The following is a 15,959-nucleotide window of genomic DNA, read 5'->3' as shown; positions in this document are numbered from 1 at the left end:
ACCACAGCTCACAGCAACGCCAGCTCCTTAACCCACTAAGTGAGGCCAGGGATGTCTCTCCTCATGGATGCTAGTCAGATTTGTTTCTGCTGAACCACGACAGGAACTCCTAGGAATAAGATTTTGCCTCTGATTTGTTACCACGTTGAGACTCTGATTTTTGCTTGGATCTCTCTTAATTGTCCCCTTAGATAAGGAAGCCATTAAGGTCACTCCATTGCCACGTATGCAACTCCTGTGTGGCTCGGTATGATCAACACTGCCTGTGGACTGGACGGTGCGTAGGTGAGAGAATCAAGTTTCCCTTTGCCGTTTTGAAGTTCAACTCTCTTTAATTATGTGTGTGACTCAGAAAAAGTGGAAAGCATCCAAGGGGCCCCATTCTGTAGCTCTTGCTTGTCAGAGAGTCCTGTCTATGGTCCAGCACTTGTGGAATGCTGATTATTGATGTTGATAATAGAAATAGAGGTTGGTTTTATTACCTCCATTTTAGGGTTGAAAAAATATAAAGAGTTTGGCCTTTTATATTTTTTCAACCCTAAAATGGAGGTAATAAAACCAACCTCTGATGATCAAATAGGATACTATATCTGAAGGTGCTTTATAAATGCTAAAATACCATACAAATGACATCAATTTCTATTAACATCAAAAAACCCAGGGTACCAGTTCCCCACTCCAGCTGTCCTGTTCTTCCCATATCGTGTGGCTTGTCCCTTTTATTCACCTTCTCCACTTGCCTCCAAGGCTCAGGTAGGATCTAGAACCAGAGATGGCAGAGGTCTGGGGATTGCCTTCCAGCCAGGGTATATTCCTCTCCTGATCTGTAGCCCTGGGTTTCCTCAGTAAAAGCCAGGGCCTTATTATTAGGCAACTTGGAGGAACCACAGTCATGGGTCTTGGGGGAGGATATGCTTTTATAACCTTGAGGAACAAAAGGCTGTCTCCGCTCAGGCAGGTTTCCTTGGTGCGTTTTGACATTCTCTATTATTCCTAGAGAACAAGTGGAGAGATAATTCCTGGGCTTCCAGGCTTCGTGGACCCCCTCTCACCATAAAGATGAGATGATTGGCATTACAACAGGCAGCTTTGAATGGCAGTGGAAAAACTCTAGTATGGGCCCACAAAGTTTGATCACACTGCATTTATGTAGTGTTTTCATATGCATCGTATATATTCTCTTGTTTGGCTGCTGCTGGCCTGTCAAGTAGACAAAAGAGATAGCGTCCCCATGTTACAAGTCAGAACACTGAATCAGAGAGGTTAAATGACACACCTGTAGTCACACAACATGCCATTTGTAAATCTGGATCTCTTGGTTGCAGTGGGTGTTGCTCCTTCTGCCGGGCTTTGCTGCCTCAGGAGAAGGTGGGAGCAGGATGGAGGCTGAGCACTTTTGTGTCATTAGCATCAAAGTGCTCCTCCCATCTCCAGCATCAAGAGGCCAGCACATAAACAGTGGCACTTGGTTGCCTGGCACCCTCACCCCTTCGTTTCTCCCACTGGCCTTTCTCAGGGTGCAGGTGGCCCCTCTTTTGCTCTGTCCAGTCTCCTGCAACGTATCTATTTAGTGTTGCCCCTCAGATTCGTTTCCTCTATTCCCCTCTCATGTCAGTCCTTGATGTGCAGAAGCTGTACTTACTTATTACAGGAAGGGAAGGAAGGGACAGGGTATGATTTGCCCCAAATCCTGCCCCCTCCCCTCCCTCCAACACGGTATAGGTCATCCTAGAGCTGTATATGCTCAGTAAACCTTGCTCTATCAATTTAAAAAAAAAAAAAAAAAAAGGGTGTCTTCTTTTAGGTAAGTCATGAGTAAATATTAATTCATCTACCGTGGACAAGTGAATATATCAGAGCTGTTTTGTCCGGGTTTAATGGTATTTAAGAGCCAGACAACAGCTTTCTTCTTTTTCACTTTGGTGAAGGCTTTTGATAGGGAAGTGGTTAATAAGGTCTTGAGCTGGAAAACCATTGCTAGAAAGTATTAAATATATTGTTTTTCTTTTTGATGTAGGTTTCGGCAACCACCACTATTATATATTCTTCTTATTTTTCCTTTCCATTGTCTGTGAGTGGATTATGTATGAATCTTTCATCTGTAAGTATAAATTTTTCTTATAGCAAGAAAAATAGAAACTCACGTATTTTTTCTTATATACTCACATATACGTTTTCTTATATACTCTTATATATCACATTCTGGCTGGGTGACTATAAACCATACCCTAATAAAAATGAAATGGATACCTCTAGGACTTTCAGCATTGAGAAGCTGAAAGAAATGCTAGAAAAGGTTAGTTTTCAGTACTTTAGAAGAGATCGTCCTCTAAAGTGACCTTGATAAATTTGAGATGTGGTCAAAAATACAGAATCATTTATAAGTAAGTGTATGTTTATCCCCTGGTGAAATGAGTAAAAATCGGTTGCTCAAGTAAATAAAATAGAAAAAAGGTAAGTGATAAGTAAATAAAATAGAAAAAAGGTGTCTGATAGAGAAATTAAAGAGCAAAACTCTGAAGGCTCCCACCATTTGACATTGATAAATATCAAGTCACGACTCAGAGCTGATGGGAAAACTGTCACAGTGATGGAAAGGTTGGAAATAATAGCTTGGAAGAAAACATTAGATCACTTATTCTGCATCCCTGAGAAAGGGAAATAACTTTTCAGTAGCACTGTAGAAGTGTATTGTGGGGTTTTATGTAGGGAGTGACATGGAGCTGTTCCAAGGTGATTGACTAAGAACAGGGTTTAAATTGAAGCAAGAAAGATTTTTTTTTTCCTTTTTAAAGATCTCAGTGATTTTTCAGGCTGAAATGACAACATTATGCATGTGATGGGTTAATAGTATTAGCATAAACTTCACAAATCTTTTTACTTTCTTAATGTGGCTGTGAGGAGGTGTAAAGTGACGACAGAGCTCATGCTGCCCGGGCCCTAGACAGCCCTGGTCCAGACCAGGCCCCCTGACTTTTTCTTCAAGGACAGGATAGTAAATATTTTAGGATTTCTGGGTCAAGAGAGAAAACTGAGGACATTATGTACTTACATAATCACCCAAAAAACAACCACTAAAAATGTAAAAGCCATTCTTGGTGTCCCCAGACTAGACCTTATGGCTGGACGTCTGGTTAGCTCTCTTGTGGTTGTCGTTGCTGTCTTTATAGGGACACACCCATGGCATGTGGAAGATCCCAGGCTTGGGGTCAAATTGGAGCTGCAGCTGCTGGCCTACATACACTATAGACACAGCCACAGCAACACAAGATTGGAGCCACGTCTGCAACTTACACTGCCGCTCTCAGCAATACCAGATCCTTAACCCACTGAGCAAGGCCAGGGATCAAACCCGCATCCTCATACATACTAGTCAGGTTCGTTACCACTGAGCCACAATGGAAACTCCCTGATTAGCTCTTAAAAATTGCATGACTGTGCTTTTCAAACCTTGGAATAAGTTACGTAGCCAGAAAAAACTTTACAATGCTTTAGTTCATTTTAACACTGTTTAATTGTTTATTATTTATTTATTTCGAAAGTTTTAGAAAATTTTGTTTCTAGAGGCAGAGGCTTCACCACTGATTTATTTCCATCCACCCGCCTGTTATTTTCATGCTCAAGTCTTGGATTTTACCAGTAGAATACCTATTTATTGCTTGAGCTAAGATCTGGAATGATTCAGGAAGACATGGGAAGTTTTTTTTCCCCTACATTTTTTCTTTTCCTGTTAGCATCTCCAGCCCCACCGCTCCTTACACTCCCCAACCCCACTCACCCACCCACCAGCTTTCTTTTTTTTTTTTTTTTTTTTTTTTTTTTTTTTGTCTTTTTTTTTTTTTTTTTTTTTTTTGTTGTTTGTTTTTTTTGGCCGCTCCCGCATATGAGTTCCAGCTAGGTCGATGGCTGTAGCCACCGCCTACCCAGAGCCACAGCACGCGGATCCGGCCGCGTCTGCAACCACACCACAGCTCCGCACGCCGATCGTTACCACTGAGCAGGCGGACCGACCCGCACCTCATGTTCCTAGTCGATTCGTTACCACGCCACGACGGAACCAGCTTTCTCTATTTTAAATTTCGTTTCGTTTTTGAAAGATCATTCCTCCTGCAGTGTCCTCCAGCCTCCCAGTTCCCCTCCCCAGAAACATCTAGTATACAAGTTTTGATTTGTTCAGCATTTCTACATTATTTTTTTGATGTGGGATCTCAGTTCCCAGACCAGAGGTTGAACCCAAGCCACAACAGTGAAAACAGTTGAATGCTAACCACTAGACTACCAGAGAACTCCCCTTTTTTAGAGGTCGTTAATTAATATCTACACCCTGCCATAAGCTTGGAAAGGGCTTCAGTTAACCCTGTCACCCCCTTTCCCACCAGACACCTTTGGTGTCTCCGGTCACTAGGGAATGCTTTCATAACTCTGTGTAACTGCCACCATCTCAAATGAATCTGAGTCAGAGTTTGTGATCCCTGATCTCAATTCTTGACAAGGCCATCAGGTAAACCTGAGCACTGAAATTTTAAAATCTCTTAGACTGGAGTTTCTATTGTGGCTTAGCGGAAACTAATCTGACTAGGAGCTGTGAGGTTTGGGGTTCGATCCCTGGCCTTGCTCAGTGGGTTAAGGATCTGGTATTGCTATGAGCTGTGGTGTGGGTTGAAGACTTGGCTCAGATCTGGCGTTGCCGGCCTACCCCAGATCAGGCTCTGGCGTAGGCCAGCAGCTACAGCTTTGATTAGTCCCCTAGCTTGGGAACCCCCAGATGCCCCGGGTGCAGCCCTAAAAAGCAAAAAAACAGAACAAAAACAAACAAACAAAAACTCTTAGATTATTTCCTATGGTGTGAGAAATAAAAGATTTTTTGACAATGCTTCTTTCTATTGAAAGAACTGCCCTTTTAAGGCTGACAATAGAGCATGTTCCTGGAAAACCTTTCTAAGTTGGCTCACAGACTAACTTGTCCCTTGGACTTGATCCTTGGGGAGAGGAGCCAGATTTTACACCACTCTTGTCTCTCCCCATTCTCTCTCTTCCCTAAAAATAGTCACCTTTGTGTGGTGTCTGTGTCCAGCTTAGGACTGTATTGATAAGGACAGAAGTAATTTTCCATCACATTCATTCCTTCTGTGTTGCTTCCTTATTCATTCCTTTCAAGCTGTGTTTGGTTCTTCCCTCCTTTCTGTCTTTATTTTCTGGCTCTGAACCAGTTTTTGTATTTTTTTGTTTCTTAGGAACCTTGCATTCACTGACTACTGTGTAGATTGCCTGAACATATTTTTGTTACTGTTATCCCATCTATATTCTGACAGTATTTTTTTACACCAAAGGAGGACATCATGTCATTTATCATTATTTCACAGACAGCAGAAATGAACTTTTGCTCCATTTTTTAATGAGGCCTCATTGTTGTCCCACCTTCTTTGTTTATCATTAATGCTCATGGTGCTAGAGCATTGCTGTTCGTCTTCTTCCTTGTGTGATCCACTTCCAGCTACCCTGGCTCTGTGCAGCCTCCAACCATTTCCTCTTTTGTGAGTTTTTTATTTAATTTTAATTTTGGGGGCGGGGGGGCACACCTGCAGCATATGAGAATTCCCAGGCTAGGGGTCGAACTGGAGCTGTAGTCGCCGCCTATACCACAGCCACAGCAATGCTAGATCCGAGCCATGTCTGTGACCTACACTACAGCTCATGGCAATGCCAGATCCTTAACCCACTGAGCTGGGCCTCATGGATTTTAGTCGATTCATTACCACTGAGCCACAACGAGAACTCCATGTGAGGTCTGTTTTCAGGGTGGACAGTAAGCCACTCAGAAAGCATCAGCATCCTATAAGTTACAGGGAGAGAGATTTTAAATCATTGCTAGAACGAACGTTGTTAACTGTCAGAGCTATTTAAAGATGAAAATGATTGACTTATCATTAGCCAGTGACCACCTGATAAGAATGTATTATTAGTATATATTAAAGTGTTGGAATTCCTTGGTGGTGCAGTGGGTTAAGGAACCAGCAGTATCGCTGATGTAGCTCTGGTTGCTGCTGTAGCTCTGGTTACAGCTGCGGTGCGGATTCAATCCCTGGTCTGGGAACTTCTGCAGATTGTTGGGGCAGCCAAAAAAAGAGTTATATTGGTATAAAATAATGTTCATCTTTGATAAAGCTGAAATCTGCCTTCTGAAAATTTCAGTTTGAAGCCATGCTGTGTTATCAAAAAAATTCCCAGAAGGGAGCGGTAGAAATCCATAAGCTGAAAGAAAGTAGATCCTCATTCCCACTCAGCAGCTGTTAAGAAACAGCTTCTGCCTGCTGTTGGAAATTATACTCTTGTTGTCATGGCAGGTACATACAAGGCATCTTTCTTTGCTATCCTAATGAGAAGCTCTAAAGAGAGTGTAGTTTACCTTACCTTTTTTTTTTTTTAACCTTGATTTTACTTTGTCATCATTGCTCTTAGAATGCTTCTGGCATATGTTCACAAGAGATAGTTGGCAATCAAATGAGACTCAAAAAGAGGGGAAAAAAGATTTTTAGTTTGAAAATGGACAGTTGAGAATAAAGTCATGGACTCATTTTCTTCCTATCCCAGAAGCTTTTTAAGTGCTGCTAAAACTCTTTATCAAACTATCAGAGGCATTTATGAAACCCCAAGGAGCAAATCTACCCAATTCTTATTTCAAAAATAATTTGTTCTTTATGCATGGTCGTGATGTCTATTTCAAGTCATTGGTTTTACTTAACCTTGAAGATCTTTTCCCTTATTTCTGCTACTTTCTGCTTGTTTTCTCCTTACTGCTACCTTTGGCTGTGTGGGTTCCAGGCTCAGCACTGTGAAGGCCTTACTCTTGATGGGCATATAAATAGATAGTCCTGGGGAGAAGCTGAGCTGAGACCACATGAATCTTGTTCACTATTCTTTTCCCAGGGGCATCTGACTCATGGATTCTTTGACCTGGCTCTTCTCCCTCTGTGGGATTAATACTGGTCCAGTGCAGAAGTACACCAAATAACTGTATGCTGTTAGGTTGCGTTCCAAAGGCATCTCGGTGCTTTTAAGATTTCTTGTGCCCACAGCAGTGGCCTTTTGACCTGAACCCTTAGCAATAGTTTATATTCAGTTCTCTAATAGCAACATGGATGAGATGGAGCATTTTCTAGGATGAATATTTATTAAATACATAATCACTCTCAGTTATGAAGTCGTTGAACAAGTAACTTCTGGCCAGTCTCTTTTATGATCATGCTGACTTTAGTGATGCTTTTATGGACCTTTTTTGCTTTTATTCTTTCGCTGCTGACTACCAATCCAGTTTTACCAGAGTTGTAATGGTGAAGTAACCATTTTTTAAAAAAAATCTTTGTTGAGCTGGCCTTTGGAAAATAAAATCTTGAAGTTGAATTCTGATTTGTGCCATCCTGTCCTACTTTCTCTTCTCCCTAAACAGAACTGCAGTGATTTTTATCTTCTTGAGGAATACTCACTAGTTTGTTGCCTTTTAAAGTAATGGGTTCTGGGAGTTCCCGTCGTGGCACAGTGGTTAATGAATGTGACTAGGAACCATGAGGTTGCCCGAGTTCGATCCCTGGCCTCTCTCAGTGGGTTAAGGAATCCGGCATTGCTGTGAGCTGTGGTGTAGGTCGAAGACGTGGCTTGGATGCCGTGTTGCTGTGGCTCTGGCATAGGCTGGTGGCTGTAGCTCTGATTGGACCCCTAGCCTGGGAACCTCCATGTGTGGCAGGAGCGGCCCCTAGAAAAGGCAAAAAGACAAAAAATAAATAAATAAATAAAGTAATGGGTTCTGGAGTTCCCCGCGTGGTGCAGCGGAAACGAATCTGACTAGAATCCATGAGGATGTGGATTTGATCCCTGGCCTCGCTCAGTGGGTCAGAGATCTGGCATTGCTGTGAGCTGTGGTATAGGTGGCAGATGTGGCTTGGATCCTGCCATTGCTGTGGCTGTAGTGTAGGCTGGCAGCTGTAGCTCTGCTTTGACCCCTAGCCTGGGAACTTCCATATGCCACAGGTGTGGCCCTAAAACAGCAAAAAACCAAAAATAAATAAATAAATAATAATAACAATAAAGTAATGAGTTCCTTTTTTGTGTGTGTGAATTCACAGATTGGTCAAATCATTGTGCCACAACATTCAAAGAAGATGGACTATGGACCTACCTCAATCAGATTGTGGCCTGTTCCCCTTGGGTCTTGTATATCTTCGTGTTAGCAAGTTTCCATTTCTCATGGTCAATGTTTTTATTATTAAATCAGCTCTTTCAGGTATGTACTTCTCTTTTTATAATGCCTTTGAGTAAAATTTTCCAGTAACCAGTAAGACTTAGATTTGAGTTCTACCTCTTGTCACTTACTCTATGGGTCTAGGCGTGTCATTTGACTCCTGGATTTCAGTTTCCTATTTTGTCAAATGGGGATGATAATGCCTGCTTCTCTCACAGGATGGTTTAAAGGTTAGAATAATAAGGTGTTAGTGTAGCTCTAGAAGTTATCTAATCTTACCTCTTATACACATAGAGGTACAGAGAGGTGAATTGAATTGCTCACCCAGTGAGTGGCAAAATTCAGCCCTTAGGTCTTCAGACAGTCCCATTCAAGGGCTTTTTCCCTCATGCAGTTAAATTATATGGTGTGTGAAAGCATGGTATAAACCAAAGCATTGTGCAAATGTGAGATGATTGTGTTCCCTCACTTTTCTCTGGCCCTGTTTGTTATCATTATTATGTAATACTTAAGTGGATGGAAGTGGGGAAGAAATGAAAAATGCATCACTAACCAATGGACATGGTAATTACCCTTGCAGAGAAGGTCATGACCATTAGTAAGTTCATGCTCCAGGGCAGTATCCGCCACTTTCAGCTTTCTCTGAAGCTTCTGTCCCTTCCCTGCAGCCTGCCTTCCTGTATGAGCATAACCTAATTCTCATTGTTGCTATGGCCTGCCTTCATGGAATGGATACCCATGATCAGTCTGAGCCAATTACTGCCAGACCTCAGATGATTAGAGCATTACTCAACAAAAGCAAAAATGTATTCCATTTTTTTTGGAGAAAGTAACCAATTCTACAGTAATAATAAAAAAGTAAGAAAAAGGGAAAAATGCCAAGGAAAGGAATTAACGCTAAAAATACTGACTGAACTGAGGTTTCTGAATATTCATCCTAATGTCCAGTCGACATCTACAGACTAAAGCAATAGGAGTGGATATTAGCATAAATGATTATTAATGTTAGTTATGATCATTTATAACACTTAATGTTTATATATGCTTTACATATTCCAAAGCACTTTCCCATCTATTTGGCTGACAAACATTTGAGATGGAGACTGTGCCAAAGTTGTACTTCCATTGTATGGATGAGAAAAACTAAGCCTAACCGATGTTTACTGCTATGTTTATGGCCATAGGGCTCAATAAGAGGTGGAATTAAAGGTAGAACATAAGACATGAGACAGCAATTCTGGTTCTTTCTTCTTTCCTGGACTCTTAGAACAATTTACAAATATTTGAAGCTATAATATCCTTTTATTTTTTCTTTTCTTTTTAGGGCTGCGCCCACAGCACATGGAGGTTCCCAGGCTAGGGGTCCAATTGGAGCTGCAGCTGCCGGCCTGCACCACAGACACAGCAACGTGGGATCCCCGCATCTGTGACCTACACCATAGCTCATGGAAATGCCGGATCCTTAACCCACTGAGCAAGGCCAGGGATTGAACCTGCATGCTCATGGATGCTAGATGAGTTCATTACTGCTGAGCCACGATGGGAACTCCTTTCTTACTTTTTAATAGAAAGCTTAATATGTTTGTTTATACTCTACAGCAGGAAAGTGAACTCAAAATTTTGCATAGTTTTCAAATATATAAGGATTCAGAGTAAAGTTGTTTTCTTAATAAACAAAAAAATCCAGTTATTTGAAGCTTTTCATTTCCTGAGCTCTCTGGTGAGTCTTGGCTTTGACTATAGCAAGTCAGACTTAGCATATAGACTGCTGGCAGGGACCGTGAGCTTTATTCTCAAGCTGACTGAGGTGTCCCTCCCAGTTCTGCCAGCTTCTAAGCTGTGTGGCCTTAGACCAGTTTACTTCACGTCCATTAGCCTCTGCACTAGATATTATCAATATATCGTCTCAAATCCTTAGACAATCTGATGAGGATGCTCTGATAATCTCTTTTTTACAGATAAGGAACTTGACCTTTGAGTTGTTTTAAGGATTAGAAGCAATATCTCAGTGAACAATATCGATTTTAATGATTTGGGAGTTTTAAAAGTTACCTTAATTCTTTCTCTTCCCCAAATTTATGGCGTTAAATTTCTTCAGATTAATTTTTTATTTGGCTCTTTTCACAGAGATAGTAAGAAGCATAAAGAGGTTGAGATAATTGCACGAATGCTGACCTTGTATGATTTTATTCATCTGAAAGTTGAATGCTGAATGTGTTGAGAATCTAAACATGGCCATGAGCCATGGCTTGAATTACTGAAGCAGTCATTTCACGACTCTTAAGTCAATGCACTATGCTTTTTTTGAAGATTAATAAAGTTCAGACAAAAGCAAAAAAAAAAAAAAGTGCCCAGCTACTACATAAGAGAGTATGGTTCAAAGCTGCTGAGTGCTTGCCTTCACCATGATCCTTGGTTAGAAAGCTAGGTGGTGGTGTCTTTGGGGAGAACCGAATGTTTGCCAGCATCCTGTGATGTCCTGCTGAGAGTGCTGGAGCCTGGATGTGGTGGTGGTGTTCACAGACCTTCCCACCTTCTCTTTCAGATTGCTTTTCTGGGCCTGACCTCCTATGAGAAAACCAGCCTGCTGAAGCAGAGCAGGCACATGAAGCAGACGTTGTCTCTCAGAAGGACCCCATACAAGTAAGGGATATCCATTCTGCCCGCTGAGCCTTTGGAAGGTGCTGGTCTAGCCACTGGTTTCCTGACCTAGCATCACCACTGATAGCCCTGCTGCCATCCTCTAATGGGCTATCTGGAGGAGTGGAACCTCTTTTTTTCTTGGAAGCCTCAGTGACAGGAGATGAGTGGTAAGGTCATGAGCCCCAGGGTGGTAAGAATTTGGGATTTAGTCTCCTGGACTCTGCACAAACAGTAAGTGACTTTGAAGTTTTGCCAAGGTGGGGAATCTCTTCAGTCAAGCCACATGGTCACAAGGTCGCATATTGCTGGCATGAAGTCAGTGTGAGATAACTAAGTACATGGCTGAGAAAGCCAGCCACAAGGCTCGCTGTAGAAAGTGTTTGATTGCGAGCTTTGCCAGGCTTTCTGTCACCAGTAATTCTTTTAGCCCTATGTTGAATGTGCCCACCTGTACTAGGGCAAAGCTAGTTTTTCAGGTTTGGGGTAGGTTTTCCCCCCAAGCACTGGTTGTATAAGACCTGTCCTCAGTTGAAAATGAGAGTGTTTGTAGGAGGGCCACCATCTTAGGATGTGAACGATCAGGCTTTGAAGCTTATCTCCCTGTCACATATATGGGGATCTTGCAGGCTGGGAGTGCTGCAGAGGTGACCTAGGGCCCTCCAGGGATTTGAACGCTCACTGTGTATCTCATGAGCAGTCTATTTTAAAGCACACTCGTGGTTCAAGATGAAACTGTTAGGCTGCTAGACAAAGAAATCAGAGCCTAGGCTATGACACTGATGTGTGCTTAGAGGAGAGAAATTGACTTAATTGGGAAGAGACGACCACAGTGATGGAGAGCAGAGAGTAGTGTTAAGCTTGTGATGATTGTTTCAGACTGGCAGTGATAAAAGATCCCCTTTCTCAGTGATCTACCCAGAGGAATAAATATTTATTCCACCCAAGTATGGACCTCTTTGTGATAGAAGTGGAATTTTAAGCTGGGCCTTGAAAGATGTAGGGTGGGACAGGATGGAGAAGGAAGGAAGGGTGCATCCCAAGTCTTGGGGAAGAGTCCGAATAAAGGGCCCATGGTGAGAGAGCAGGAGCGTGTTGGGATATTGCTGAGTAATGGCAGCGTTACTGGAGGAACTGAAAGTAAAGCCTTGGAGCCACTTTGAATCTAGCTTTCAATCCTGTCTTACTCATCCTCCCCTAAGGTACTTTGATGCACTAGCCAGCTCTTGAGCTGGGCTCTGTCAGTCCCCAAGGAGTCCCCTCCACTTCCATCCATCAGTTCCGTGTAGTCAGCCCTCTGCCTGGGAAGCTGCCTTCTCAGCAGCCTTGGAACTTTTGTGTCCACGCTCACTTACCAGCAGCAGCAGCCCAATCATCCTCACACACGTGTGTTCTCATGTGTTCAAGGTGTTGGGTTAGGCACTTGAAGGATGGGGTATTTGCATAAAAGTAAAATATAACTGGAATAGATAGTAGCATTTGGGAATTTAATGAAGAAAGAAATGATGCTGAAGACATGCAGTCAGAAAGATTCCACCGGGACTGGAGGCCTTGACCTTGACCTGGGCCTGGGCCTTGAGAACTGGTGGGAACTTAAAGGCTGAGGGTGTTCCCTGAGCTGAGAGTAGGGGAGTGTGAGTTCCAGGGTGCAAGAATGGCTCACGCAGTTGTGATTATAGGAAAAATAAAGCCCGGGTAGCTATAACAAAAGGTTTATAAAGATGAATTTTGAGCATCAACACCTGAGGAGTCCTGGGGCTTTATTGTATAGGGCCCTTAATGCAAAGATGATGAATTTGCCTTGGAGCCTCTGGGCAGAGGAAGGTCTTTAAAGGGTTTTCTTTGGAAGGTAAGGGGCTATGAATAAATCAGGTTTTTGGAGGCTCAGGCTTCGGTATGTAAGATAAATTAGAAGGAATCGAGACAGAGACATCATTTAGAGAGTTTCTTAAAAGGTGGAGAACCCCATCTTGTTGATTGTTGTTTTTCTGGCCGGTCTGGCCTTTGAGATAGTACATGTCTGAATTAGAGCAGTGGGAATGGAAAGAAAGAAACTTGATGGCAGTGACCATTTCAGGGACTGGGGATCTCAAATGAACTCACGTTACTGGGCAGAAGCTGGGGAATCTCACAATAGGGATTTGGGTCCAGAAATGGAACTCAGCTTCACTTTTAAGGAACCTAAATTCAAGGAACTGGCTGGTTCACCTCTGGATTCCTGCAGGATCTTGGAAGGATGCATAATGTAAATTCTCAGTGAATGTTTATGGTTTGAACGAAGTCTGTCAAGTGCTCACAGGAAGTGTAGTAATTCATGTTCTCCTCTTTTCTCGGCAGCCTCGGGTTCACACAGAACCTCGCAGATTTCTTTCAGTGTGGCTGCTTTGGCCTGGCCAAGCCCTGTGCGGTAGACTGGACATCCCAGTACACCATGGTCTCGCACCCAGCTAAGGAGAAAGTTCTTCGCTCAGTATGAAGAAAAGCAACCCAAACTCTCTGATGTGTTCATTTTTATGTCAGTACCCTGTGGTCTGCAAGGGAAGTGAAGATTGAGAGTTCACCTAAGCCCAGAAGAAAACACAGGTGGTTTTTAAAGCCATTAGGTAAAAACAGAAGTTCTTGAGAAAGGCATTACGCTTTTTCAGGTTTAGCAAGATGGACTGTTCCTGAACAATCTTGGCAGACATCTAAAAAAAACACCTATTTTTCACAAGAAAATGCAAGTTTCTCGCTCTCTCTCTCTCTTTTTTTTTTTTTTTTTTTTTTTTGGAGAGAATATTCACCAATTATGGAGAAAATGTATTTTCAAATACTTTGTTGGCTGTTTCAAAATAGTACTATTCTCTAACCTTGTAATTTTGGATAAATTATTTGTCTTTGTTTTACCTATAAATATGTAAAAAATATTTAAATAGATGTATCTGTTTTGGTTTCACACTTAATAAAAATTTTTTTTTTTTTTGTAGTCAAGACTTCATTTCTGATAATTGACACCTCTCAGATCTTAAATTGAGAAAAGGTATACATAGGACATAAAGAAACATTCCCAATTCCAGGAGTGAGTTGAGATCACTTTTAAACCAACAGCAAGATTTAATTTGGTTTTCTGTCTTGCTTAGAAAATTTGAGCATAGGAAGTCAGAAAGATTAATCACTATTTTTACGTAGTACCCTCAAAATATTACACTGGTGTGATTGTAACTGTTAATTTCCCTTGTTCTAAAGGAAATTCTCATTTAACTCTTGCTATTGTGTGTGTGTATGTGTGTATATGTACATGTGTGTATATACATATGTATTATGTATGTGTGTATGTATATAGATGTATGTGTACACACACACACACACACACACACACACACACACGGACATGGCACCTTCCTGCTGAAAACCCCTCCTAGGTCCCCTCTGCTTAGTAAAAACAAATTCTCATCATGTTCTGCAGGCCCCAAATGATAGAGCCTTATTTTGTTTACCATCTTACTTTGGACCACACTTTGTACTCTAACCACGGAGACCTTTCACTTCCTCAAAGATCTGTTCTCCTTTTTTCTACAGAGCCTTTCAGATAAGGAAACTAAAGCCTAAAGAAGTTTGTACCTTCTCCAAGGTCACATGGATACTAAGTGGGGTACCCACTCTAGAGTCCCAGCCTCCTTGAATGCCGCCTGACACGTATGTGTTCAATAAACATTTGAATGAGTTCATTGAATGAATGAAGAATTTTAAAGCAGGATGTAATGTGATCAGAATTATGCTTGAAGTCTATTTCTCATTTGAGGGACAGAAAGGCTTTTTCCTCCCCCTTCTTTTCCCACCAACCGCGGCCAAGGAAATATTCTCAAATCGTGATTCCCTAGACCATTTAGATCACAATCACAGGGACAGGGCAGGGGCCTGGGGTTCACTTGTTTAAAATTTGTATTCCCAGAGCCACTATATTCCAGCATATCTGATTGATATGTAACATGGAAAAGCACATTTTATTCATTTTTAAATTATTCCACAAATATTTATGGAGCATCATGCCCAGTCTTGCAGGCCGTAAAACATTTAATTGGGCATACTAACCATGGAATTTACAGTCTAGAGGGGAAACTAAGATAAATGAAACTCTACTATAATGTAGGAAATGCTAAGCACTAAATAGCCGTAAGAGGGGTACAAATAAAATACTGTTAGAATTTAGAGGCTGGGGAGAGCCTCAGGGGTGTGATTAAGGAAGTGTTCATGGACGTTGGGGCATTAGAAAGGGTCTTCTGTGATGTTGAGTTTGGAAATAGGGAGTTGCAAGTGAAAAGCATCGTCATGGAGACAACTCTGAGTAAAGACAACGGGAAAGTCTAAAATACAGTGAGAACAATGGCAGCCTATATAGGTTAATAAATTGGAAAGGTAGACAGGGGCTAGGTCACCATGGGCCTTGAGTGTTAAGCTAAGGAGCTGTAAGGTTAAAGTAAGCAATAAGGAGCTCGTCAGCATAAGTTCTTGAAAACCTTGTCAGTATCTCCAAGTCCTCCCGCCCATCCTCCTTCCGACCCATCTGCCGTCAGGGTTGATTCAGCTCCAGCACCCCATGGAAACAGCTCGTCAGGCACACCAGTATCCTCTATGTTGCCAGCCTCAGTGTCAGCTCTGAGTTCTCATCTTACAGAACCCACCGGCAGCATCTGACAATTGATCGCTCCCACTTCCTTGGTTCACTTTCCTCACCCGGCCTCCAGGAGGGAGCTCTCCTCAGCTCCCTTCTCATTGCCAGTTGTTCTCGAGAGCCTAACATCTCCTTTGCTGTTTCTCCACTCCTACCATTTGTCGTTGCAACATCCCAGAGGCCAGTTCTTGATTTTCTTGCTTTTCATCCGGATGCATTTCCATCTCCTTGATAATCTCATCGGATTGCATTGGTGACATACACCATCTGTGTGCTCCAGCGCCCCACGTTGTTAACTCCATTGAGACTCCTCCTCAGACCCCGGACTATGTACTTGACATGCCAACTTCAACAACTAATGGACAAATCTAACTTGTCCAAACTGAAACTGAACTTCCGATTTCTACCCTAGCCCCACCTGTACAAATAAAA

General features: G+C 42.1%; 1 protein-coding gene across 1 annotated transcript in view; it reads left to right on the top strand.

Moving 5' to 3' along the window:
* Positions 1–13,573, top strand: part of ZDHHC13 (zinc finger DHHC-type containing 13) — a 58,945-nt gene extending 45,372 nt beyond the window's left edge. Inside the window, exons 13-17 of the mRNA XM_021083254.1 lie at positions 192–285; positions 2,018–2,101; positions 8,121–8,278; positions 10,782–10,879; positions 13,214–13,573. Coding sequence (XP_020938913.1) covers positions 192–285; positions 2,018–2,101; positions 8,121–8,278; positions 10,782–10,879; positions 13,214–13,352 — 573 coding nt within the window. The 3' untranslated portion in view covers positions 13,353–13,573. The remainder of the gene's footprint in view (positions 1–191; positions 286–2,017; positions 2,102–8,120; positions 8,279–10,781; positions 10,880–13,213) is intronic.

Source organism: Sus scrofa, chromosome 2 (genome assembly GCF_000003025.6).
Source record: "Sus scrofa isolate TJ Tabasco breed Duroc chromosome 2, Sscrofa11.1, whole genome shotgun sequence".
Lineage (NCBI taxonomy): Eukaryota > Metazoa > Chordata > Mammalia > Artiodactyla > Suidae > Sus > Sus scrofa.
Note: the sequence above shows the minus strand (reverse complement) of the source record. Positions and strands in the feature narration are given on the sequence as shown.